Genomic DNA, 25,985 nt, shown 5'->3' with positions numbered 1-25,985 from the left:
TTTGCTTTGTTCATAGCCACTACACAGAGGCTTTTTAACACTTTTGTACCTCCTCCTTACTCTGTTTTACAGAAGTTATAAAGTGGACTTCTTTGCGGTCATGGCAATTCCAAGAATGGCTCACGAACAGTTTGTAATGCTTGGTATCTCCCAAATAACTCCCAAGAGCTAGCCAGAGAGACTTTATAAATATGTATTAAAGATAAACAGGATAAAACATAAACAATGAGGAGTCCTTGTGTCACCTTAGAGACTAACAAATTTATATGGGCATAAATTTTTATGGGCTAAAACCCACTTCATCAGATACATGGAGTGGAAAATACAGTAGCAGGTAGGTATACACAGTACATGAAAAGATGGGAGTTGCCTTACCAAGTGTGGGGGGGGTCAGTGCTAACGAGACAATTCAATTAACATTAGGATACCAACGGAGGAAAAATCACTTTTGTAATGGTAATGAGGGTGGCCCATTCCAAACAGTTGACAAGAAGGTGTGAGTAACAGTAGGGAGAAATTAGTATGGGGAAATGTACTGTGTATAATGTGTGTAGTATGGGGAAATGTACTGTGTATAATGTGTGTAGTATGGGGAAATGTACTCTGCATACACATACACAAACTCCCATGTAAAATATTTACATCAATTTAAACTTCCATGTATTTAATTAAGGGAGTTAAGGGATTAGAATTATGATTTAAGCATGGCCAAAAGTGTAATTTTTCAAGAGCTCATTTTTAAGCATGGATTCAGTAAATTTATAACTAGGAGGATGAAGGGATTAGTGGAAGCAGGGGAGAAGATGGGCTAAAAATCAACCAAAGTATTAAATCAGGCGATTTTAGTCTTTTAATTTGCATGTTAAATAACTACTTTAATTTTAGAGATTTCAAATTCTGAATCCTGGTCCAAGTCGGTTAGGATCTTTATTACAGACAGTTCCAAATCCCCAAATCTAAATGTTCTTGAACTTGGAATTTAAACTTTTCCAAAATTCCAGGTGTTCAGGGTTGGTGTGCTGATGCAGGCCACTACAGAGGTAGATTTCAAAGCTGCAAACTCAGATCTAAGCCTAGATCTGGATCTGAAATTTGTTTATGGAGTTTTGGTTATGGCTTATCTTTCAAATATATTGTTATTTATGAACCCAGCGCTGGCACATGGAATTAAATGGCAGCACTCTCAATGACTTCAGTAGGAGCAAGGACAGGCTTTATTACTGTACAATACATGCCAAAGCAAATTCTTTGCTGCTGTGCAGCCTAGTAAAGTCAATGAGTTAGCACAAGGTGTATGTCAGCGCAGGTTGTGACTAACTTTTTAGTTCCCTGATTTTGGTATGATACATTGTATTATTCAATGTCTCAATCCAATGGCTGAAAGTTGAATCTAGACAATTTCAGACTGGAAATGAGGAGTAAATTTTTAACGGTGAGGGTAATTTTTTCTTTTTTACCAGATATGTTCTAGCAATTATTTGTGGGAAAGTTCTATGGCCTATATGTTGTACAAGAAGTCAGACCACATGATCACAATGGTATCTTCTGGTCTTGGACTCTGTACATCTATTCATATAACGTGGTATTAAAGTTCAACACAGGACCAAATTGTGCCTGCAGATATGTATCTCCCATTAATTAAAGCACTTCTGTTGAACTATATCAGCACATTTTTTGAGGCAGTGGCCAAGTTCATAGGATTTTAGACAGTCCGGTGTCATGGGTTCTACTTCCAATTGTGCCATTGACTCATTGTGGGCTCTTAGAGAAAAGTCATTTAACTTCTGACTCAATTTCCCCAGCTGTAAAATTGGAATAGAAACGCTTGCTTACCACTGTTCAGCAGTTTGAGCTCTATCGATCCAAACATTTTATATAAGTGCTAAGTATTATTTTATACCATATATTGAATGTTATGGGCTAATATTTTTGAAATGCCCTCTAAAATTGCATCTGCAATGATTCATAAAAAATAATTTGTGAGCACAGCTAACTAGGAATTCAGCATATCATTGCTTGCATATCAAGTGCCTGTAAATTCAGCTGTTAGATGCTGAAATTCAAGCAAAATTGTGGGTGCAAATGATTGTTCATAAGGTACATGAGTGTAAATTTAGAAGTAAGGCTGAAGTTTCATAGAAAGTTCATCCATCTTTTTAATATGACACCAAAGCACGTCTGATCTCAACTCATAATCATTATGGTTCTCTTCCCAAATACAAGAGAATATAAATATTGTCCCATATTATCACAATTCAAAGAGCCCACTTTTGTATCAGGGGTGAAGATATTAAGCCCTAAATGTACTAAAAATATAGAGGCAGAAATTTCAGTCTTCTATGAAATCAACACCCAGTAAGTTAGCTGCAGTGCAAGCAACTATTTACACCAGTAGCAATCTATCCATGTTTAACGTGTACATAATTCCTAACGGAATATGGACAACAGTAAGATCCTCTCAGGCAATAATTGTTTCACCACAGGGAGCCTGTAGATCTGAAATTGCTCAGGAGTTGTACTTTCAACCAGCTCATGTTCCTTTTAGAGTAGTTACTGCCAACATAAAGGAGTGGCAGTATAGAAACTAATAAATTAAGAAATATCATGGTGAATATTGCAGTACACCATCAAAAATATAACTACTATTTGCTTAAATATAACTGCAAAATGTCACTAGCATTTCTTTAGTATGAAGTAACTTAAGTATTTGTTGTAATAGTCAAAAATGATTGTGGATTTCAGTGTTTGCTCTATCCTGTAACAGTGACACAAGAAACAAGACTACACACAAACTCATCTTCTGATACTTAAAAGAGAGTGGAATCTACCGGGTGCATACTGGGTGAAATTCAAAGTTCTATGCACCACCTTCATCGCATTTAAACCTTCTAGCCAGAGTTTAAGTGGTTTAAGGGGCTGAAGTGCATAGATAATATGCTGATCCTCTGCCCAAGGTTGAGTTTCACTCTCTGATCACATTTAAGAAGAAGTGTGTTAAATAAACAACACAACTGCATACCGTACAAACAACCAAATGCACATAGTTGCACTCCTGCCTCAAACTTTAAAGCCGGTCTTCACGTGTAATTGACTTTAACCTCCACTCTCAATCATAAAGTACTTATAAATTAATCTAAATTTCAAACTGAAACGTCAAAGACAGCATTTTTCCCAAATTTGGTTATAAATAAAAGTCTCATTTATATATTTCCCCAATATCACCAAAATTTAGAGATCGTAATCCTGAACTGAAGTTGAACATGAAAAATTAAGTGACTGAGAGGAAATCTGGGAAGAGTGATATCATCAACTTGAATATATTGGAACCTTAGGTGTTTTAGGCCAGGCTGCAAACTAGGAGTATCTGAAAAAGAAAAAAACTGCAGAATGCACTTTTACATGCACTATCAATCACAGTAAGTGCTCCAAATGTTTGAGCTGGTTTAAGGGATTACTGACTGGTTATCTGGTCGTAGAAAGTGTACAATTTGAAGATTACTGGAGCTGTCTATTAGAGATAAAGTTGTAGAAGAGAAATAGGTGGCACTCAAACAGGAAAAGGAAAAGAGATAAATTCCTAAGTTTCAACATTGTCATAGATTAGGTACTCTTGTGCTATTTGTATACAAGCCTCCCAGAGTGATAGGATCATGAAAGTATTTATACCAGAAAATAATCAAAACAAACTTGAAAGTTCAGAAGAGAATATGTTTGCCAGAATTTACACATTACATGGAAATGGCAATTTACACAATACATGGAAATAGATATGTGGAATAAGACATTGCATCAAACAGAGTTATGACAGGCTGAAGCATTTGTTTGTGCGGTAGGAAAATAGATCAATTTTCTAAACAAAGATCTGAAACTAGAGAATGAAGAACACAACTGAAAAAATATTTTTGAAATAAAGAAGACTGGTCTTTGGGGTTAAAGGACTCTTTGTTGGAGAGTTCACTGCAGCCCTCAGGCGACCACCTAAAGCAGGGGTGGCCAACCCGTGGCTCCGGAGCCCCATAAGGCTCTTCAGAAGTTCATATGCGGCTTCTTGTCTAGGCACCGACTCCGGGGCTGGAGCTACAGGGACCAACTTTCCAATGTGCCGGGGGGCGGGCGCTCACGGCTCAACCCCCGGCTCTGCCCCAGGCCCTGCCCCCACTCCACCCCTTCCTGCCCCATCCCAGAGCCTGCTATGCTCTTGCTCCTCCCACTCTCCCTCCAAGCCTCCTGCATGCCACAAAACAGCTAATCAGGAAGTGTGGGGAGGGAGCAGGAGGCACTGATCGGTGAGGCTACCAGTGAGCAGAAGGCGCTGGGTGCGGGTGGGGAGCTCATGGGGGGCTGCTGACGTATTACTGTGGCTCTTTGGCAATGTACATCGGTAAAATCTGGCTCCTTCTCAGTCTCAGGTTGGCCACCCCTGACCTAAAGGCTGAAATGCTTCAGAGATGGAAGCCTGAGCTTCACTGTGGAGAAAAATGGAGCCACTATCTAAAAATTGGTACAGATATTACAGTCACAGCCAGTGGTGTCTGGAGAACTGCTGGGAAATAGCAAGTGGCAGCAGCTCATTTGCAGGAGGAAGAGTTGGACACTGATCAAAATGAGAGAAAGACCCAAGAAAGAAAGGAGTTCTGTGGCCCAGCAAAACCCTGTAACCTAGCAGACTGGAGACAAGAAGCCCGAACAAACAACCAAATGTCGTTATGGAAACTGTTCAGCCTGAGTGTCACTTGGATGTTCTGAAAGGAATAGTTGGCTGGAGCCCCTTTTCTGTTCACATTCCAGTTACAGGGTTTTGATCTAGTCATAAACCTGAGAGTGGACCCCTCACCTATTTTTATACTTAAAGTACACTTTCAAGCTTTAAACAAATCCATCACCATCCTGTTTGCCCTTTGAACAACACACTGATTCTGGTTTTGGTGAGTGCATTGGAGGGAAGAGACTGAAGGAACCATCTTGGAAGTAACTGCAGACTGAATCAAATTACTTCATTAACTGGATTCCACTCTATTGGGCTAAAGGAAAGTGTCAAGCTGAATTCTCAAGTTTGGAAAGAATTTCACAGCAAGAAAAGGTCACTTCTAAATTAATGTTGCTAAATTCCACTCTCCTCAAAGCCATCTGATCCATGGCTCTGTTCTATCACTAACGTCTCAGCTAGGGTAAGTAGATTTCCTTTAAATATGTTCCTTGATTTGCTTAATCAGTTAATAAATATATGGAAACTGATTCATACCACATAACTCCAGTTTTATGCCGGTTTAATTCCTTTGACTTCAATGGATTTACACCAGCATACAAGTAGAGTAACTCAGGGGTGAATTAGGCCTACAATATACTTGCCTTTGGTCTCAGTGTCAAGATGTTTGTGTGACTGCCCTCAATCCTCTGCCAATGCCCCAAAATCAGACATTTCACAATTAATTCACTCTCTAATTTAAAGGAACTAAATAGCTCATGGTGGCACCGGGGTAGCCAGAGATCCCAATTACGTATGGAAGACAGTGCAAGCAGGTTACAATATAAAATGTAAGGCAGTATATAGCAACAAGCATCAAACAAACATCAAACAGGCTGGAATAAAAGAGATAACACCATATAAAGAGAAGGTGGCCAACACAGGAGACACAAGAACATATATAAGTGGCTTCCAAATTGCTATATTTTTTGGTAGAAGTATCATTGCCTGGGAAAAGCTGCCTGGTGACAAATTACTTTGCTTTAAAACAGTGGTTCCCAAACTTTAACAACCTGTGAACCCCTTTCAGTAAAATGTCAAGTCTTGTGAACCCCCTCCTAAAAATGAATATTTCCAGGGATTTTCTCCTGAGTATAAATTATAAAAGCAGTGATCTTGGAAATATAAAATGTGTTTTATGACATGCTTATTTACACACTATTTGTTATTAATTATTATTTATCATTACAGTATTTTTATTACATTATGAAAACGGCAACCCTCTTCCAAGATCTCACTTTCGAAGCTTGTATCACTTTGAATAAGCCTGTTATAAGACAAGGCTCCTATGTTTCATCAAGGAGTGTCAGATGTGAAACAGCATGAAGATATTTAAGAAGCCAACTCAAAGAGTTCCTCCTACACAAACATTCAGGTCTTCAGCAGTCCAGACAAACAATGCACGTTACAACAAAGCTGAAACTTGTTCTTCATAACAATTTAAAAAACAATACTAGCTGCCTATTTAATTTTAAAAACAGCAAAAAATATCCACCTCCCTTCCCATTTCTTTTAAGGTGTCTTGAATTTTAAATCTCCTCAGTGTGATAGATATGCTTGCTTTGATCTGCTTAGCTCTTGGAAGTCCAGGGGCTCCAGGCTGCTGGCCCCATGCTGCCCAGGGTCCCTAGGGACAGCTCTGTCTGCCATTAGGGAATTTTTTCCCAAGAATCCCCTGTAATATTTCATGAACCCCAGTTTAGGAACCAGTGCTTTAAAATGTTTTTTCTATTCACCACGATCATTATTTACAGGCAAATAATGAAACAAAATGTTTTTGCTTCTCATATATCCTTACCGTCTCTTCTTTGTGCTCTGTTAACGCATTAGGGAAGATTCTTTTCCCTGCTCTGCTCCACCTCATCATCTTTACTTTATGGAATTTCATTAAGATTTGAATTCTAAGCAGCATAAAATTTAGAGCTTTTTAAAGCACAGAACAAACCCCACAACTTCAGAACTCTTCATCAACCCTATCCACCAGTGTAATTCAATATTTCCCTTCATTTGAATAATGTGAGCTGACAAGGTAGTCAAAACCTATAACCATCCATTAGCACTGTCTGCAGAACACTACAACCCTAAGCCATTCTACCACTTACAAAGAAAATTGATTTTACCTGAATATTAAGCCTTCCTCTGTGGGCCCCAAGGCCATATCGCTTTACTGTAGAAGCATGGAGCTGGAAATCAGTAATTTTTAATGTCTCTAAACCAAGCGGTGGGCAACCTGTAAAACGACAAAGTTTTATTAAAAAATGAGGAAAACAAACAAATATATATTATCCAAAGCTACTTTTGTATATGTGTGTGTGCACATGTGTGTGTGAGAGAGACCGAAATAGGTCAGATCCTCAGCTGGTGTAAATCGGGATAGCACAATGAAACCAATGAGATGATGGCTGCTCCACTGAAATCAGTGGAGTGATGTTGATTTTCATCAGTTGAGGGTCTGGACCTTTAAGTTTTCCTTAATAGTTCTTTTTCTTTGCCATACCCTTCCTTTGCCACAGATATGCACAGTATTTCCTGTCAAGTGCTTGTCAGTACAAAATGCCAGCAGAGTGGCCTTTTATTTTTTTCTTTTGGCATTTACTACTGTGTCAAGTTGTTTTCAATTAAAGCACATTCTGGAGACTTCAAACATGCACACACATTGTACAATAGCATCTCTCAGGGAGGTCTGGGAGACCACACTGCAGAGCTCTGCTGGAGCAATGAGTAAGCACAAACAGGGCAAATTTGAAACAAGAGGCCACCTCTATAAGCTTCAAATGGTGCACAGTTTTGAACAAAAATAGCAGATGCCAGTACTGTACAGTACTGCAGCAAAATCCAGCCTTGAGATCTTACTTTGGAAGATAAGACATCAGAAAGATCCTACTGTACTTTTTTAAATCAGAAAAGTTCTAGTCGAAGGTACTTGTATGACCTCCATTACCACAGTATCTGCGCGCCTCACAATCTCTAATGTATTTATCCTTATATCAGCCTTTGGAGGTAGGAAAGTTCTCTTATCAACTTTTCATGGAAGGGAAATGGATGCATAGAGAGAAACAGTTCACATAGGAGTCTGAATCCAGGTCTCCCAATGCTAGTATTCTAACCATGACTAGACCATCCTCCCTTTCTGCTTTGATTTAGAGCTGTGAACACAGCCTTACATATGCCATAGCTACCAAGGAATTACCAATGCAGGGTTCAAAAAAAAAATAGAAAAATTCATGGAGGGTAGATACATCAGGATGGGGAGGGATGGTGACCCTAGCCTCTGTTTGCCAAAAGTTGGGAATGGGCGACAGAAATTGGATCACTTGATGATTACCTGGCCTGTTCATTCTCTCTGGGGCACCTGTCATTGGCCACAGTCAGAAGACAGGATACTGGGCTAGATGGACCTTTGGTCTAACCCAGTATGGCTGTTCTTGTGTAGGTTCAGGTCTAGATTGAAATCACTCTTCTGAAATCCACAGATGTCTGGATTTGAGGATCTGATCCAGGCCCATCTCCAATCATTATACAAAAACTGACAGAAAGGACATAGGATTTCTTGTTCTCTCCCTTAGCTCATCCATGATGTAAACTCCTCCTAGAAAAATGGAACTGGGATTATGCTGCAGAACAAACTGTGCAAGTATTGATTTGCTCACCCTTAGAAAAAAGGTTTGGACACTTCATCAGCAATAGGGCTGGTTTCTGGTCTTGCTGAAGTCAATGGCAAAACTCCTGACTACAATGGAGACAGGAGTGGGACCATTAGAATGATAAACATTTAATATTAATGTATTTTTTTAACACTAACAATAGGCTCAGTGCTGCACATGAGACAAAATGCAGACAGACCCTGCTCAGAAGAGCTTTCAATCTAATTAACAGAAACAGAGAAGAGACAGGATGCACTGGGAAAACCAGAGGAAGGAGTAGCTTAGAGGGAATTTTGTTTGTTTTAATTATATTTCGTTATATATGAGTGTTTCATCTTATATTGTTCCCTAAACAAGATAAGCCTAGGGTTCTGAAAGACCTCTATTGGGAGTAAGTTACACGGCTGAGAAGAACCGGTAATAAGAACTCCCTGTCTCACTCCTACAAATTCAACCCTCTGGACAGATTTAGAAATCAATCTAAAGGCATAATCCTGCAAACTCTTCTGCACCTGAGTACATTCACATATGTAGTCCCAGGGAACAAAAGTACCTAAAGTTAGGCAGGCATGTAAGTGCTAGCAGGATTAGACACTAAGGTTGATGATAGAAGTGAATGCATGTGGCTTTTATCTTTGCAATGCTTGAAACTTCATAAAACCAGTGATACTAAAGTGTAGCATTTATAGTTTTAAGATCTTCAGGGCACAGACAGTATCTGCCTCTATGTTTGTACAGTACCTAGCAACAGGGGTCCCCATTTGTGATGATTAGGGTTTCTAGATGCTACCATCATATAAAAAGGTATATATAATAATAAATTAATAATATGCCCCATTTAAAGTGCCTTTCACACTAAGAGCCATGGAAAATCTCTTACAAAGAATTCTGAGAAAAGCAGTTACTTCCATTCAAAACTTAAGATAGAATTTCAACTATAGTCTCCATAGGTAAAGGCTAATGCACACAGTCAACAAAACTCGAAGTCACCTGAAAAAATCTCTCTTTAAGAAAAATAAAATATGTTGTCCCAGCTCTGGATTGAAAATTTTGACCTTAAATAAAAACATCTCATTTCCTCCACTCACAGTACCTCTTTCTCTGGCAGCTATGCCAAACTGGGAATGGAACAACATCATTCTTCAAAGAAGTTTTTTGGCTCTGGCTTTACGTTTATCTGCTACCAACTATTAACTTGCTAATATTAGTGATGATCTTGGTGTCATCAAGTCTGTTGTTCAGAGCAGCAAATGCGTATGGGATTCGTGATGTTTTTCACAAAAGACAATCTTTGATTTTGCTTTAAAGTTGAGGGCCTATAATAAAGGATTTCTAACTTTTTAAGAGAGTCAGTTGTTTCACTTACATGTCACTTCCATCGACAACACAAATGGTAAGAAAAGTTTGTACCACTTACAGATTTTACCAAACAAAGGGTTTCAATCTATTAGTTGGGTGGGGGTGTGGAAACGGGAAAGTTTCCAATAGGACCTGGTCTAATAATCTTCAAGGTTCTGAATATAAGACACAGCAACCCATCTAAATTTGCCAGTCTACTACAGGCACAGATATTAAAAGTCCTTTATAGGAGTCTCCTTTTAGGTTAGGTTTCTGCTTTGTTTCCTTGAGTTTTTAATTTATTACTTCATTTTGAGAACATGTATAAAATTAACAAATAGTTCAGAGTTTGACATTTGGCTCCTTGCCAGTACTGCATTATTGACCTTATGTGCTTACTTGCCATTGACTTGTTCTTTTTAATCAGTCTACTGTAGGTAAACAGAGGCAATCTAATTTCTTTTCGACAAATAATATCAAGCAAAGAGATCAAACTTACAGTGCCTCTCAACACTGCACGTTTTAATATCATCTTAATATTCATTTTAGTCCTGTTCATGTTAATTTGGAGAAAATCCTGTGTAAGGTGCAGAAACTGTGTAACTGTTCAGAGAGCTTCGTATCGTGCCAGGTTCAACAGAAAATTATCTGATTATCTGGGCATTTCTTTAATCGGAAGAAGGAAGATTCAAAATAGCAAAACAAGAAATTTCAACTTTGGTTTTCAGTGACATTTTTAACCTGCACATTATCTACATGAGTCCCCAACTAAATCTGGCAATATCCAACGATACTGATAAAGCTTTACAGAGATAATTGATTCCCTGATCTTTGACAATGGAGGAAGAGAGCAGAACATAATTTACTTTCACAATAGGAAGTGAACAAATTGCAAATAATGATAAACATAAGCTTTGGTAGCCTGGTTAAAAACAGGTCTTATGCTAAAATTTTATGCATTATTTTCAATTGGTATTAGGTGCTAGATTTAGAAGGAGTATTTGCATCCAGATTAATTAATTTTGGGTCCTGGTTAGTATAAAAGTCTGCATTTAGATTTTCACAGTATTTGTATTTTAAGAGCTGTTCTTGTGAGATTTCTGTCTCAAATGGTAGAAATCTTGTCAAATATCTGCTATTTCAGGCAGAAAAAACAGATCCTTCCTGCATTCAGATCTGACCCAGGACCAAAATCATATGGGTGAGGAGATGACTCTGATTCAGGGATTTCAAATTCTTCAAAACAAAACAAAAACAAATTCAAAATGGTTTGGATTAGAAACATAGTTTAGGGACTGAGGTGTCAGTTCAGCAAGTTTCTTATGCAAGTGCCTATCTGTAAGTATTTGAACTGTCTCACTGAAGTCAATGGGACTGCTCACTTGCTTAAAATTAGGCATGCACTTAAGTACCCTGCTGACTCATGGCCTAAATGGTGTGGAAGGATCCTCAGAATTTCAGAAAATGTTTAAAAGTTCTAGGTAAAACCCATCAATATATGGCCTGGTTTATTCTAACTAGAGACGATAACTTGTCCGCTGGAAAACATATTATTTAGAGGTACAGTACCTCTTAGAAGCCATGATACAATGTCCACTCCTTCAGATAATGCCTAGTACTATTTTGGTGGATGTTGTATATCTCAGCTAAGACCAGCCAGCGTTTCTGATGCAGCAGCATCATTAGCCAAGACATTAGCCACAACTTTTCTGTATGGCAGAGATTTTGAAGATGGTTTCAAATACACACTATGTCCTGCAATCTGTACTTGCAAGACCAAAGTATTGATCAGCCCAAGTTCTGTTGCAGTTTAGAGTGCACTGAGCTGAAAGGTAGGCAACACTGGTGGAGAACCAAGGCCTCGCTCAAAGGCTCACAATTAAGTGAGCAGTTGCTCACTTAAGCAGTCCCACTGATTTCTATGGGATCACATCTGGAAACAAATGCTCAGAAACATAATGGGTTCATAATTTGGTAGGCAGGATGAGCCTACATTCCCAGTCATTGAAGAAATTATAACTAATTATGCTAAACCTGGTTCTCAAATGTCCACAATTCTTCATCAAATTTAGGAAATATACATCCTTGGAACTACAGATCAATTTCAGCAATAGACAAATATTTATTGTGAGGACATGGAAATAATAAAAGTCAGTTAGCCTAGCTCAACTGTTAATTTCTTTATTTTTTTCCGAGTCAATTTTTCAGGTAAAAGCACAGATTGCCATATATTTTGTTATATTTAATAGACACAGTTTGGAAATCTGTTCTCTTTTGTTGCTCTTTTGAGGGCAAAGCCACCAAATTGGCTATTTTATTTTTAAAAGATTTCCCATCAATTCTAGTTGTATATTCTGTTCTTCTATTAGGGAAAAAGTTTCCTTGTTATTTATTTATTTATATTTATCATTTTAAAGAGATGTATCTATGATCGTATTGAATTCCCACAAGAAAAATCTGTGCTTGTCTAACTCTTAGCCACACAGTGATATTCACATCTGTAAATGGAGAAATATTTTCCCTGTGCAGTCTGACGGGCTCCTCGCCATTTGGAAGCAGAATTTACTTTGACTGCTTATTTATTTTTTATGATTCTAAATGTGTTTTAGCTCCAGGAGCGTTGTCATTTTTAAATAGATAAGAATCCCACAACACTTCAACATGTTTATTTAATTTAGAGTTTATGTTATAGACACACGGTCCAGGGGAAGATTAAAGGAGGTCAAGACACTGCCGATATTTATTTGATATAGAATCATCCATATACCAATAATGGCTTTGGCTCTGTATATTTTTCCAGAGACATCTCTAGCTAGACATTTGGGGCTTGATGTTGGGGCTCGGAAAAGACTCCCACTGATTTCAGTAGGAGTTGAATCAGGCCCTCAGTAAGCTGAGCTCAAGTAGTTCACTACAGTTTGGCTAGAACTGATTGTAGTTAAAGTAGTGGAATTTCTGTGAATATCAACACTATGGGCTTGATTTTCAGAGATGCTGAACAGTCAAAGCTCCCAACTCCAGAAGCAGTTGTGGGTATTCAGCCCCTCCGAAAATCAGGCCCTATAATGCTAACTTTTTTAATACTGTATGTCAAGACACATGTGGGTCAAATCTTGGCCTCATCGCCAAAGCCCTGCCCTGTATAAACAGTGGTGATGGTTTTAGGGTGCATCCAGTAACAGACACCCTGCCATTGCATGTGGGGCCATTTTGAAGCTCTGCTGTTCCTTTTGCCAGCAGCAATGTGCCACTGTAATCGTTGCCGATTTGTGCCTGCTATAGATGGCAGGAGACATGCTTACCAGATTTGGGCACACACTTCCCCTTTTCCTGCACCCCTGCTAGCTGCAAACATGATAGGCATATCTGTTAGCACAGTACAGTCTTGCTCTTCCCTTTGGCCAACCTCATTGAGCATACTGCTGTTTCTGTAGTTTGAATCTCAGATTCCCCTTTTCCAGTCCTGAACACTATGTGGAGCATAGGCAGGATTCAGGCCCTAATCAAGCAAAGCACATGGTTAACTTTATGTTAACTTGAAGGCAAAGGGCTACTTACATGCTGAAAGTTTAACACCTGGTTAATAAGTGCTTTGCTGGATCAGGACCTTAATCTTTAATATTTTACTTGCATTATTTTGAGGCAAATCCCGCAATCCTTATGCTGTACTTATACAGACGAAATAAACCTACTGGAATCAACCTAAGGACTATGGGCTTTGGCCAAAGTTAATATAAATTTTAATCTTTTGAGTTTTCCCAATGAAATGTGTGGCTGAATAACTCACCTTCCAGTATTCAGAGTAGCAGCCATGTTAGTCTGTATTCGCAAAAAGAAAAGGAGGACTTGTGGCACCTTAGAGACTAATCAATTTATTTGAGCATAAGCTTTCGTGAGCTACAGCTCACTTCATTGGCTGCATTCTGATGAAGTTGAGCTGTAGCTCACAAAAGCTTATGCTCAAATAAATTGGTTAGTCTCTAAGGTGCCACAAGTGCTCCTTTTCTTTTCACCTTCCAGTAATGGAACATTTTGTATGGAAAGCTCTAACTAATTCTGTCCATATTCTATGCCTCTTCATATGAAATTTAGCTCATCATTTAAAATCTATTATGTCACAGGCATGCAAAGTATTCTAAACATGCAGTGCACCTGAAAGGATTTTATCTGAGCATTTTAGTTGAAAATATGTTTTGATTGCTTTGTGTCATTAAATATTGCCATGGACATCCTTTGTTGGGGCTGGATGGAATGGAACAACATTCTCCATCTAGTCTAAATAATCAGTTATATTTATAGTCTTGGACCATTTGTGTGGGGGGGGAAACATGTTATAGCTAAATTCTGCTGTCTTGAGGATGTGCTCGTATAAGTGTGAAATGTTCACAGAAGTTTATGACTCACTTCATTTACTTGGTATGCTACCCTTGCTTTACTGGAGGATCCAAGTTCATGGATTTAGCTATGCGTGGTTCTCCTCGTCTTCCTCAGTTTCTTATGCCCGCTATAATTCTCTTCTGCTTTCAGGTCCAATCACCAACTCTCCTACAAAAAATAGGTGTGGCTAGGGCCTGCTCACTTTCTCAACAAGATTTCCTTTATCAGTTCAAAAAAGAACTAGATAAGCTCATGGAGAAGAAGGTCCATCCCTGGCTATTAGCCAGGATGGGCAGGAATGGTTTCCCTAGCTTCTGTTTGCCAGAACCTGGGAACGGGCGACAGGGGATGGATCACTTGATGATTACCTGTTCTGTTCATTCCCTCTGGGGCCCCTGGCATTGGCATTGTCTGAAGACAGGATACTGGGCTAGATGGACCTTTGGTCTGATCCAGTATGGCCGTTCTTATCTTCTTATGACCCCAATGTGGGCAGTCATGTCTAGTGGCTAGAGCAGAAGTCAGACCTAGGTGCTGGAGCCACAGTCAGTAGTCAGGAATCGAAATCCAGGATCAGAGCCAGAGTCAGGAATCAGGGCCAAGTGTCAGAGCTTAAGTCAGGCATCAGAGCCAAGGGTCAGAGCTGGAGTCAAAGGCCAGATGCTACAGCCAAAGTCAGGAATCAGAGAACAGAGTCAGGATGGGTTACCTGGAGTGACGCAGGGCTGGGGCCAAGCAGGCAGAGGCACCATCACAGCTGTGGGCAAACACTTTGAGCAGCCACTGAACAGCTGCTGGGCTGGACTTCAGAGCTGGTCTGCAGACTCTTCAATCAGGTGGTGTAGCCACCTGCTCTAATGAGTTTGCCCACAGATTGGCTCTGCTTGCTGGGCCCAATTCCTGATACCAATCAGAAGCAGTGTTCAATTCCCCCACCAAAAAACTGAGTAATCATTCAATTTAAAACATCAGTAAATCTGTCCGAGCATACAAGATTTGGGGAGCTCTGTTTGATGCTGGAGTTGATGTTACAGAGTTTGGGCACTGTGTCCATGATAGATAAGAGATGAGCTGCAACTGCAACCTTAGGCCAAGATCTAGATCCAAATTTTATCAACATTCAGGGGAGCCTGGATGCAAGGTTTTGGTTCAGGTACATCTGATCTATACCAGACCCAATCCGAAAGAGAGTCATTTATGAGAAGGACAAGTTCTCTGTTCCTGTTTCTATATTTGATTTAATATAGGCTTACGCTGTGTTTCCATTAACATGTCCATCAGTGAGAATTTAGGTAGGGGAGTAATTTTGCCTAATTTTGATCCCAATCAAATATTGAAGCGTTCAGAGTTTGACCCTAATATGAGTCATTATTGGATTCATGCTTTTGCTTAGGAGAGACTGTCAGGGGAAAAAAACAAAACAGAGGAAGCATAATGAAACAATTCAGTGAAGAAAGATTTAAAACATAGAGCAGAGAATGGACAGATTGAATACCAAATGCACAGAGATTGTAAGGATAGAGCCGGGGGAGGGGGAGAAGAAGATAGTGAAAGAAGACAGTGTGATATACCTTTACCATGTATCATATATGTCTCCTTGTGCCAGCACATCTTTTGAAGTCCCTTCTGTCCCTGCAACATAGCAGAAACATTTGAATGGAAATACTCTTAAGAGTGCCCATCTCTGATCCAGGCACCATTCCAAATCTGATAGACATGTCTGATAGACATGATCAGCAACAGCACATTTGTTATATAAAGCAAAACAGACAGCAAAATTTTATGCACATTGATTCTAAGGGCCAAATCATGACCTATGTTATGTGCCCCTCAAAGAGAAGTAAGGATGTTTGAGGAGAAGGGAGCCCCTGAGTGGGCTACCTGCATTGTAGATCACAATCTGTCTACCTGAACTGCTGCTCTGTGACGATAGCAACCTGCATGGAGCACACGTTACAGGAGACAAAAATTTGGAGGAGGCACCAGGAAGTCTGTCTGCACATAGCTTGAATGCTAGCTGCACTTGCAGCATCTCTATAAATCATTGTCGTAATACAGTGCCATTTTAGTTTTAGAAACAATTAATCCTGTTGTGTTATTACCTAGCACATGGTACATGAAACAATGATCAATGGCACACTATGAATCATGAGCAGCTAGCAATTAAAGTGACCAATTCACCAACAGCCCATAGTCTGAAATGTGTTCCTATAAAATGTTCAATAATTGAGATTTATTAAAGTCCATTCACGGATCATTTTTTAGGTAAGAAACACATTAATTGAATAAGTTATTTACCATGAATAGTTCTCCTAACTTTGTAAACAGCACAGTCTTATGCCACCTCTAGGCCTGATCCAAAGCCCATGGAAAGACTCTAGTTGACTTCTTTGAACTTTGGACCAGGTCCTCTATGCTTAACATAAAAGGAATCTTTCTCACCAGAGCTGCTTCCTGTGGTTACAACATACCTGCAGGGTATTTTTTAGGTTTCTACAGTAGTACCATAAGGGGAAGTGGATGTTATAGCACTGGGATAAACATTACCTCTTTCTTAAGTGGAAAATTCCCAATCTCTTAAACCCCATACAGTGGTTGCTGTGTTTCATTAGAAAATTGCATGGCTTTGATGGGAGGCTAGGGTACAATTGATGCTTTCCTAGGATGGACTAGTGTTTTTAAAGTATATTTATTCCCCTACTCTATCTTTCATCTGAACCTATAAATTCAGTACTGCACTAGCATATCCGGGACTGTGACTACACTTGCTTTTTCTACAGAGGTCATGAAATCTGAGCAAGCTGTGCATATTGCATTATGTCCCCATCTCTTACTATGACAGAAGAACAATGCAGAATTTATTTTGTGGCAATGTATGTTCTTTTTGAAAAGACTGACTGTAACTTGCACCCTTTCTGTAAGCTAAATGCTGTGCGCCAGATGGCAGAATTGGGCACATGATTTATTGAAAAGGTTCTTCTTCCCTAGTTGAAGTAAAACAATTGATAAGTATAGAATAAAGTAAGTACTACCCCACTTCCATATTGCAAACCTGAAATGAAACCAAACATTTTTTTAGATTCAGAAAAGTCCACTTATTTATAGACTATTTGTCATGTTTATGCACCTTAGCACTTGCAGGTTGCAGTCAGTTCTGGAAATGCCAAAATAACATTTAGCACTGGGATCTTTCGGTGTTTCTTGCAGAGCTGAAAGCAGATTTTCCCGGAAAACCTGATTTTAGAAGATTTCCTTTCTATGTTTTCTGACTCAGGAGCTTCAGATAATCTTCAGATAGCATACAGCTTTATGAACTGTTGCAGGCAGTGGTGTTGTAACTGTGCTGGTCCCAAGATATTAGAAAGCCAAGGTGGGTGAGGTAATATCTTTGTTTCTTGCATTTGCCCAGGAAACAAGAAGCAATGTTGGTCCAATAAAAGATATTACCTCATCCACCTTGGCTTGCCTACATTATAAACTGGAATTTCTGAGCCCGCTGCTGCTGACAGACATCTTGCCTAAGAAGTTATGTCATTTATGGCATAGACAGTATGGAAGTGCCATACGGCAGACTGTCACCAGTCAACAATCACAAAAATGCCTTTGGGTCGGATTGTGCCTGGGTAAGGCGCAAGGGTAATGGGCACAAGGAGCCTCCCTCACTTTTGCCTGCACGGATGGACCTAATTGCAGCTGTTGCATGCAGAATGCTCAAGAACTACACCTCCAGAGTGGTGCTAGTCTTCTCATGGCATGGACAGTGTCCATGACTTGAACTCCATCTGCACTTATCATTAGAGCTTGCCCTCTGTGGGAGGGAATGCGCACTGCAACCTTCCACAAAAACATTGCAGTAGCTGTGCTTCCAAAGGGCTCCTGGAAACAAACTGTGCCTGTCAGAGACAAAATGTCTCCCAGAGATACTGCTGTTGTGCTGTGCCATTGAGGAAAGAAAAATAATCCCCGTTTATACCCAAGCCAGATTGACTGAGGAACCCACCCCATTTTCTACAAAAGAACACTGCAGTGTATTTGGTATCTCTCTGAAATAGATCTCTTCCCTTTAACTGCTAGAGATTAAAACCATTAAAGTAATAATGATTATAATGAGTTCAAAATTAAGTGCAAGTGAGGCTGACTTGTGATCCATTAATTCAAAACATTTTCATCCGTTATTAGTTTAAGGCACAAGGATGAACAGAATGCATGATTCCAAGTAAAGCAGCCAAACTAAACACAGTAGTCAAAAACAAGAATAAGTCTTCTCTTGCAAATTCAAACAAACATACTTAGCCAAGCATTTCAAATAAAAAACAGAGGCAAACCACTCTCACAAGGGCTGGGTGTTTGACAAAAACTACCAGTGGAAAAAGCATACTTCTTGAATATGCTTGTGTCTAAAGTATCTTAAAAATATCAAAACCTTGAAATACACTGCGGGGCCAAAAAGATTCCACAGAGGGGCCACAAACAGTAGTTACAACACAAAAGACATCTCAACCTTGCCCATGCAATTAAGTAGAAGAACATGAACTAAGAAGATTACTGCTACATTAGATATTACTCTGGGCCCAAAGACAAAGGATGAAAATGGAAAAGGACCAGGGAGTATATTGTCAAGGATACAGTTAAATGAAGACTTTCAGTCTTTCGACAGCTAACCCAAACAACAACCACTGAATGATTATAGCCTGATCTATGCTTACATATTTTACTGATATAACTTTACCAAATAGTTATACCAGTAAAAGCATCGGTGTGTGGATGCACTTCTACCCATAAAAGGGTGACTTTATACCAGTATACTTCTTCCCCTTCTCACAGGGGAATAGTTATATCAATATAGTGCAACTTTATATGGATACAACTGCATCCACACTAGGAGGGTTGTATTGCTTTAACTATACTGGTATAGTTAAAGTGGGACAACTTTCCAGTGTAGCCATGCTCCAGTGCAAGATAGCACACAATTTCCATCATTCAATTAACAACCAAGTAAGGTTTATTACATACTTCTATTGCGAAATTGCGGTCCTGACTGAAAGAACAATACTTTATCAGACTATGTGAAAAATAAAAGAACAAACAAATCTGCCCATCCTGATATCATTATGAAGGCTTAAGTACAAAGTCTGTGCTGCCACAGAAAATTGACGTAGCACAAAAACTGTAAACTGTTTCTTAATTAGGTAGCCAACATCCTAATCACTAGAAATATGGAATCATTTCCCCTTCATCCAAACTTTCTCTGTGTGACTGCTGCCAAAAACAGCCTTAGTTTCCTTTCTTAAACTGCTCCCATTAGTCTTCACCTGTGCCTGACACAGTAAGGAGAATTTCATTTGACAGTCCCATATTTTTGACTGAAAGAATGCTTCTTCCCCACTTGACTAAATGTGACATACCTAACATCTATAAAGAGCTGTGGCCAGCTTTATGGGTTTTTGCTTAGATTCTTCCATCAAGAGCACAGCCTGAACACCAGGCTAAGCACTGAGTATCCCCATGGGGGAATCACAGGGAAGAAACCCTACCCTCCTCCATCGCAGGCTGCAGAGTTGATTGGCACTGCATACGTGAGACTACAGTAACTCTCATGGCCACATATACATGGATCAGATCTGCAAGTCGTGTAAATTATCATAGCTCTATTGATTTCAGTGATTTACACTGCTTAAGGATACAGCCCAGGATTTTGATTTTAAATAGGATCCTATTTAGTGACAAAGAATCATTAACCTTCATAACCATCAATACAGGCACCCTTGTTGGTGAGGAAGTATTTTCTACATCTGTCACACTTGACTGCAAAGCTGAGCCAGAACCAAAAAAGTGACTCCATTTTCTGATCAATGTTATTTAAAGAGATCTGCATACCACCCATATTTCAGTCAATCTAGGGTCTGGGCTATGGCCAATTTGAACTTCTTCATATGAAACATATGCTGGAGAGGATACTGAAGCAGATGCATTGCCATCCTTAGAAGCAGCAGTCTGAGGTTTGAAAACCTTTGAAGAGAGCAAAATAGGTTCATGTGAGGCATTTTTGTCACATGTCCAGAATGTCTCTGCCAATTAGGATATGGCAGAACAAACGTGAGAAACAAAAATCTGACCCTGAATGGAAACTAGATGGTTCTGTTGACCAGTAATGGCATACAGAGTCTTTTGCCTATAGGTCATTGTTTTAATTTAACATTGATTAGTAGCACCTGAAATTCGCTAGTGCACATCTGATGCCTCTGGCTGATAATATGAAATGAATCTATAGTCTCAGTTCAGTGCTTACTACAATACAAAAACAAGCATCACAAGATGCACTGATTGCCCCATAAGATAATCAGAATCCAAAGGCTGACTGAATATGGAACCTGAACTGTCCGATCACCTCTAACAGTATCTCCTCCAGTCAAGATTGAGGCACATTGGCAGAGGAGCATGGGGAGGTACTGAATTACCAGGCCACACAGTGAACCAGTTGACGGATAGAGAATGATAACAGTTTAAAACAACACATTGCAGCAGAAAGAAAACATTAAACTATTAAGCCTGGAGCAGACACAGGAAATGATCTGTCTTAAGTTCATGCAAGGTTATAAATCTCTTTTATATCCAGAATGATGAGTTCAGGTATCTCCAGCTTAACTCAACCACATTGTCTCTCTGATATTTTTATGGCATATATTAAAGTTTGCATTTACAAAGGAAAACAGGAACAGAAAATATTTCGTATGTGCAACATGGCCAAGTCAACACTGCAAGTGCAACTTTTAACACTTCACTTTTGAGCCATCCCTCCCACTCCTTGCCACTTACAAATTCTTGCTTGAGAACATGCTGCTAACCATAAAGCCTACCAAAGTTTTCTCCACTCATAGGAAGCAGAAAGAACCTGGGGTCAGGGGGACAAACTCTAATACAGAACTGACCCAGGGCTGAGAGAATACAAATAAAACAGTCAGCCAGGGAATACAGCCCTCCACCTTGTCACAACGAGTAAGAAGGGTGCATATACCAGCCCCTTCCAGTTTCTCTCTTCCTGAATCAGCAGTAACTTCTTCTGGCCAGCAGGAGGAAGAGAGACCAACTTTAAATTCACGGTTAGATGGTTTATTTACATGAAGTTCTGCCCATGATTATGCATAAGCCTTAGTTCCCCTCTATTCCTCTCCTGCACCGAGCCTGACAGTCCTCTGACAATGACTTCTAACTCTCTAGAAGACAGGTTAGCTTAAATACTTGACCTATATACAGAGCTGGTTACAGGAAATACCTAAAATCAGTCCAACTCGTCTTAAAATAGCTTTTAAAAATAAAAACTTCTTCCCTAAGTTTCAATAATATAAAGGTTAGATTTGTCTGACACTGTAATAAGTACAGATTTTAAAAATAAATCTGCTATTACTATTTCATATTGGATAATGAGAGGCCTGAATAAAAACACACACTCTTCATGTGGAGAGCTATTACCCACACAGTGCATTCAGAGAAGATTCGTATGACTGCAATTTATCTAATTCCAGACTTGTAATTTATCTAATTCCAGAAAAATGTAAAGAAAATTGAAGAAGTTAGAAGTAAGAGGAAAAGTAACAGTGCAAGAAATAATTAGAATGTTAAGAGTTTGAGGAAACCTAAGCCATAGATCAATTAAAATGAAACATGGCCCAAACCAAGAAATGAAGGCCCCAGTTTGGCTCAGCAGTATTTCTGGAAGAGTATTTCTGGAGAGGAGGAAAGTGGGAGGGGGTTCTTTTGGAAACTAGTCTGCTGGCAGGGACTGGGGATTACTGCTGGAGAAATCAAAACCATGAACGGCATAGGAATTCCACTGGAAAATACACCATTGATGAAGCCATCTGAGTATGGAGCCCAGATCATTCACACCATTCATTTATGCCGTAATCCACCCCTGGAAAGGACATGCTTTTTTTAAGAGCTAAGTAAACTTACCAGCACACTATATCCAGGCCTTCTTGTTCCCACATCTCACTAGTTTTGCTTCTCATGGCAGCCCTTGACAATCTTTCTGAAGTACTTTGGGTTTCAAACAGCTGCTCACTGTACAGATAGCACTTCGATTTCAACTCCCTCCCATGCTTAATTATTTCATCCATTACCCACTTCCCCTCCCCCTGGCTATCTGGCTTCAATCTAGAAAAGGGGGAGCCCATTCAGGTTAAATAAGAATTTTTGTTCCCAATTCAAGCTAACACCTAGGTTTCATGGTTTTAAAAGTTCACTTAATGTATTTTAAATTATTAGTCATCATTTTCACAAGCCTCTGAGCTTTCTGGTTACAGAAATGCCAAAATACTGCAAGAAAGGCAGTGCTCTCAGCAGTTCCAAGCTGATCATAGGGTTGCCACTTGATTGGTTCTTAATTGGCCTGGCCAGTTTTTGTACTGCCTTGCTGGCTGTGGGTGAAAAGATTTAGTGTGCTGGGCTTTTTTCCTACCTGGAACCAACATTCCCTATACGCTGCATGCACACGTTGCCATGCAGGGATCTTATAACTACTGTGCAAATAACATGGCTAGGAGTGCGGTCCTGCTTTGTGTGTCGGGCCCTCAACCTGCTGAAACTGCCGTGGCTTCTCTTGGCACTGTGGACCGGGACAGACCTGAGGCTCACTATCAAAGAGGGGTAAAAAGCTGGGTGAGGAAGGTAGTTGTGGGAGAAGATGGTAGGGGGCAGGGCTGGCTCCAAGCACCAGCGAAGGAAGCAGGTGCCTGGGGCAGCCAATAGAAAGGGGCGGCACTTCGGCGGCAGCTCAACCAGGCTTGTTTTGTTTTTATTCCCCTCCTTCGCTGCTTGGGGTGGCAAAAAAGCTGGAGCCAGCCCGGGTAGGGGGCATCTTCACATCTGTGGTGTGGGACTGGTCAGTGGTCAGCTTTTCTGCATCTCAGATGTGGCAACCCTCTATCAGAACAAAGCACTGGAAATCCTGCAAGGAAGCCTGTTCTTATGAAGCTCCCAGCTCAGTTTTGCAGACCTAAAAAGTTCCAATAGTTCACACAAGGTTCAGATGAACATTTCAACGCTTAGGCACTTATCCAATCCAAATGTCTGAACAGGGAGGTTCTCCCATCTCTATTCCAGCCTCCTAATTAGGGTCAAAATCTTCTTGCTAATGACTTTAGCCTATCACAGGGCTGGTCCTCTAAGGAGAGTGAGATGCCCAGCCTACCTGTGACAGATTTTTGTTAAGGGAGTTGGTTTATCTTTACTCTGGGGTAGAAGCATTTAGGCTGTTGTATAAGTGCTCCTCTCAAAAGGCTTTATTAAAGAGAGAGATACTGCTGTGAAGTGGAGTGTTTGGCTTCTCCTTGACCAAGCTGTTACTTGGGACTTTATTGCTACCTCATCCAGGGGGAAACTAAGGCAGGCCACAGCAGAGTGGCAGCAGTGCCCATTTACATGGTCTTAATGGAGCTCCACATTTTATCCCACACAGCCTCTAAAGGGTGTGACTCCTCCAGGAGGAAAAGAACCGCTGACCCTGGAGATGAAGGGGGGCTTTCTGGCCATGGGAAAGCAAAGGTGTTTTGGGGGTTCTGCAGTACTGGCCAGAGGAAGGGAGCTGCCTCTGTCCCCTCTCCCAGCAATAAACACATATTATGCTGTTACTGAGCTTGTGCCTGTGTCATCATTCCAGGGACAAGAGCCTCCTCCCTCCATGCAGGTAGAAACTGGAGCTGTCAGTCTCTGGCCCTCTGACTAACGCTTGTCACTTTCTACTCTCTACACCCCAAATGCCTAGTTCTGTCCTCCTAGCTCTTTTATTGCTGCCTGAAGGCCTAATCTGGCCCATTCTGTACTACACCACAAGGGCTTGTCTAACATGAACAAATACTCTCTAACTCAGATGTGGAGGGGGAAGAAATCTGACTCCGAATCAGGGAATAAAAGTGAGCAATGAGCACATGGAGGATGGATATTGTGCTATTTTATCTCTGCATTTTTAAGGGGCTGGGTGGTGTTATAACCGCAAAACTGCCCTTCAGTTTAGTGAGGACTCTGCTGCTAACATTTTTGCTGTGCTTTGAAAAAGTTTGTGTTGTTCTCTTTGAAAGAGCCTCATAGCTTCCTTCTTCCCCAGTAAATGACTGCTTTTTGACTAGCATTCAGAAAGTTACATGGAAGACTGCTACAGCTTTTTTGGCAATACCAAAGAATTCAGATCCATTCGCAGAACTGTGCACAGACAATATAAAGGGTCATTACTTAGGCTGATTTGGAAAGTGGACACAAAGGACATTTAAGCATCATTTTTCCTTTTAACTGCATAATCCTAAAATACTGCTAAATGCCTAGAGCGGATTTGTGAGTATTTCTGTAAGTAAGCTTACTGAGACTACTCTGCTGTACTTTGTGGGGTTTTATTTGTTGTTCACAAACACCGACGCATAAGTGCCAATTTACTTGTGGAAAGGGTCTCAGGTCCTGAACGTTGAATGAATTCCAGTACAAAAGATTATCTTGCAGAAAATTCCTACGGAAAGTGCATTAGTCACAATTCAGTAGACTCCTTTTTTTTGTTTTCAAGTTTCAGTCCTCCAGTCAGGAAGCAAAAAATATGCCCTATGACTTGCCTGACTAGTTACATCCCACAGACAACACATTTTAGGGAATAAGTACACCAGAAACAAACTTGACATAGCTGCGGCAATTTATAAGTAACAGGGAATGTTGGAAGCTTTCAGTGCTACAATATTCCCATATTTTACGAATATGTCAACTTACCCTCAAATATTCTTGATATTCCGTTGTTGGTTTTGCTTACATGAAGAGTTACCACCATTTTTAGTAACTTTCAGAGAAGCAGAAAAGAGAAAGGAGGGGCACAAAGAGTCAGACTTTAAGGCCAGAAGGGACCACCAGATCCTCTGGTATGACCTCCTGTATATCACAGGCCACCAACACCACCCAGCACACACACACTAAACCCAACAACCAAAATTAGCCCGACGTATTACAGTCCACAGGAAACTAGACTGTTGTGAGCCATAGGCAGAGATTAGAAGGGACCAAGGTGGCCCTGTGCCCAAGGTCCCCCACATTGGCAGGGAAATAATTAAGTGCAATATAGACAGAAAATCCTGGCAAGTGACCTGCATCCACACTCTGCAGAGGAAGGCAACCTTCCCCACCCCTCAAAGTCACTGCCATTCTGACCTAGGGGAAAATTCCTTCCCAACCCCACATATGGCGATCAGTTAGACACTAAGTATGGGGGCCACGCAACCAAGAGAATGTTCAGTGCCACCTCAGAGCCCTGCACCCCGCCCCATCCAATGTCCATCTCCAGCTGTGACCACCCCTGGTGTTCAGAGGAAGGAGACAAAAAAATCCCAGAATACATTAGGGGGGAAATTCCTTCCTGACCACTGCAGGTGTTCAGCTGAAATCCTGAGCTTTTTGGCACATAAGTGAAGTCCCAGGTCTGTTGAGTCCTGGCCCCTACCATCACAAATAACCCCATCATCTAATTGCATTCATAAATTTGTCCAGCTCTCTCTTAAAACAAACCAAGGCTTTGATATTTGTGATTATGAACTTCCCATTAACATAGCTCATGTACTATATGGTAGGGAAGATATTTTTGCCCTTGCAATACTGGGATGCTGCTGTCTCCTTTGGTAAATTTTAATGCCCATTTCTGTCATTGCCACCACTTCTAGGAATGACATTGCAGTGCCAGAAAAGCTGACCATTTGGTGATGCTCTCCCTGTGTGAATGGGCAGCAAAGAACTCAGGGAAAGTTCCCGGGATCAGGAAAGCACAATGGTGGTATAAAGTTGCCGTAGCCTCCCTTCACCCTGGCCTGCAAGTTTTCATAGAATCATAGAATCATAGAATATCAGGGTTGGAAGGGACC

General features: G+C 40.3%; 1 protein-coding gene across 3 annotated transcripts in view; it reads right to left on the bottom strand.

Annotated features, from left to right (window-relative positions):
- CPXM2 (carboxypeptidase X, M14 family member 2) overlaps window positions 1–25,985 on the bottom strand; it is a 101,730-nt gene that overhangs the window by 61,100 nt on the left and 14,645 nt on the right. For all 3 annotated transcript variants that reach the window (XM_084634372.1, XM_084634373.1, XM_084634374.1), the window contains exon 3: window positions 6,865–6,974. In XM_084634372.1, coding sequence (XP_084490498.1) covers window positions 6,865–6,974 — 110 coding nt within the window. The remainder of the gene's footprint in view (window positions 1–6,864; window positions 6,975–25,985) is intronic.

The sequence above is a fragment of the Lepidochelys olivacea genome (genome assembly GCF_965140295.1).
Source record: "Lepidochelys olivacea isolate rLepOli2 genome assembly, chromosome: 7".
Classification (NCBI taxonomy): Eukaryota; Metazoa; Chordata; order Testudines; family Cheloniidae; genus Lepidochelys; species Lepidochelys olivacea.
This window is presented reverse-complemented; position numbering and strand designations above follow the sequence as displayed.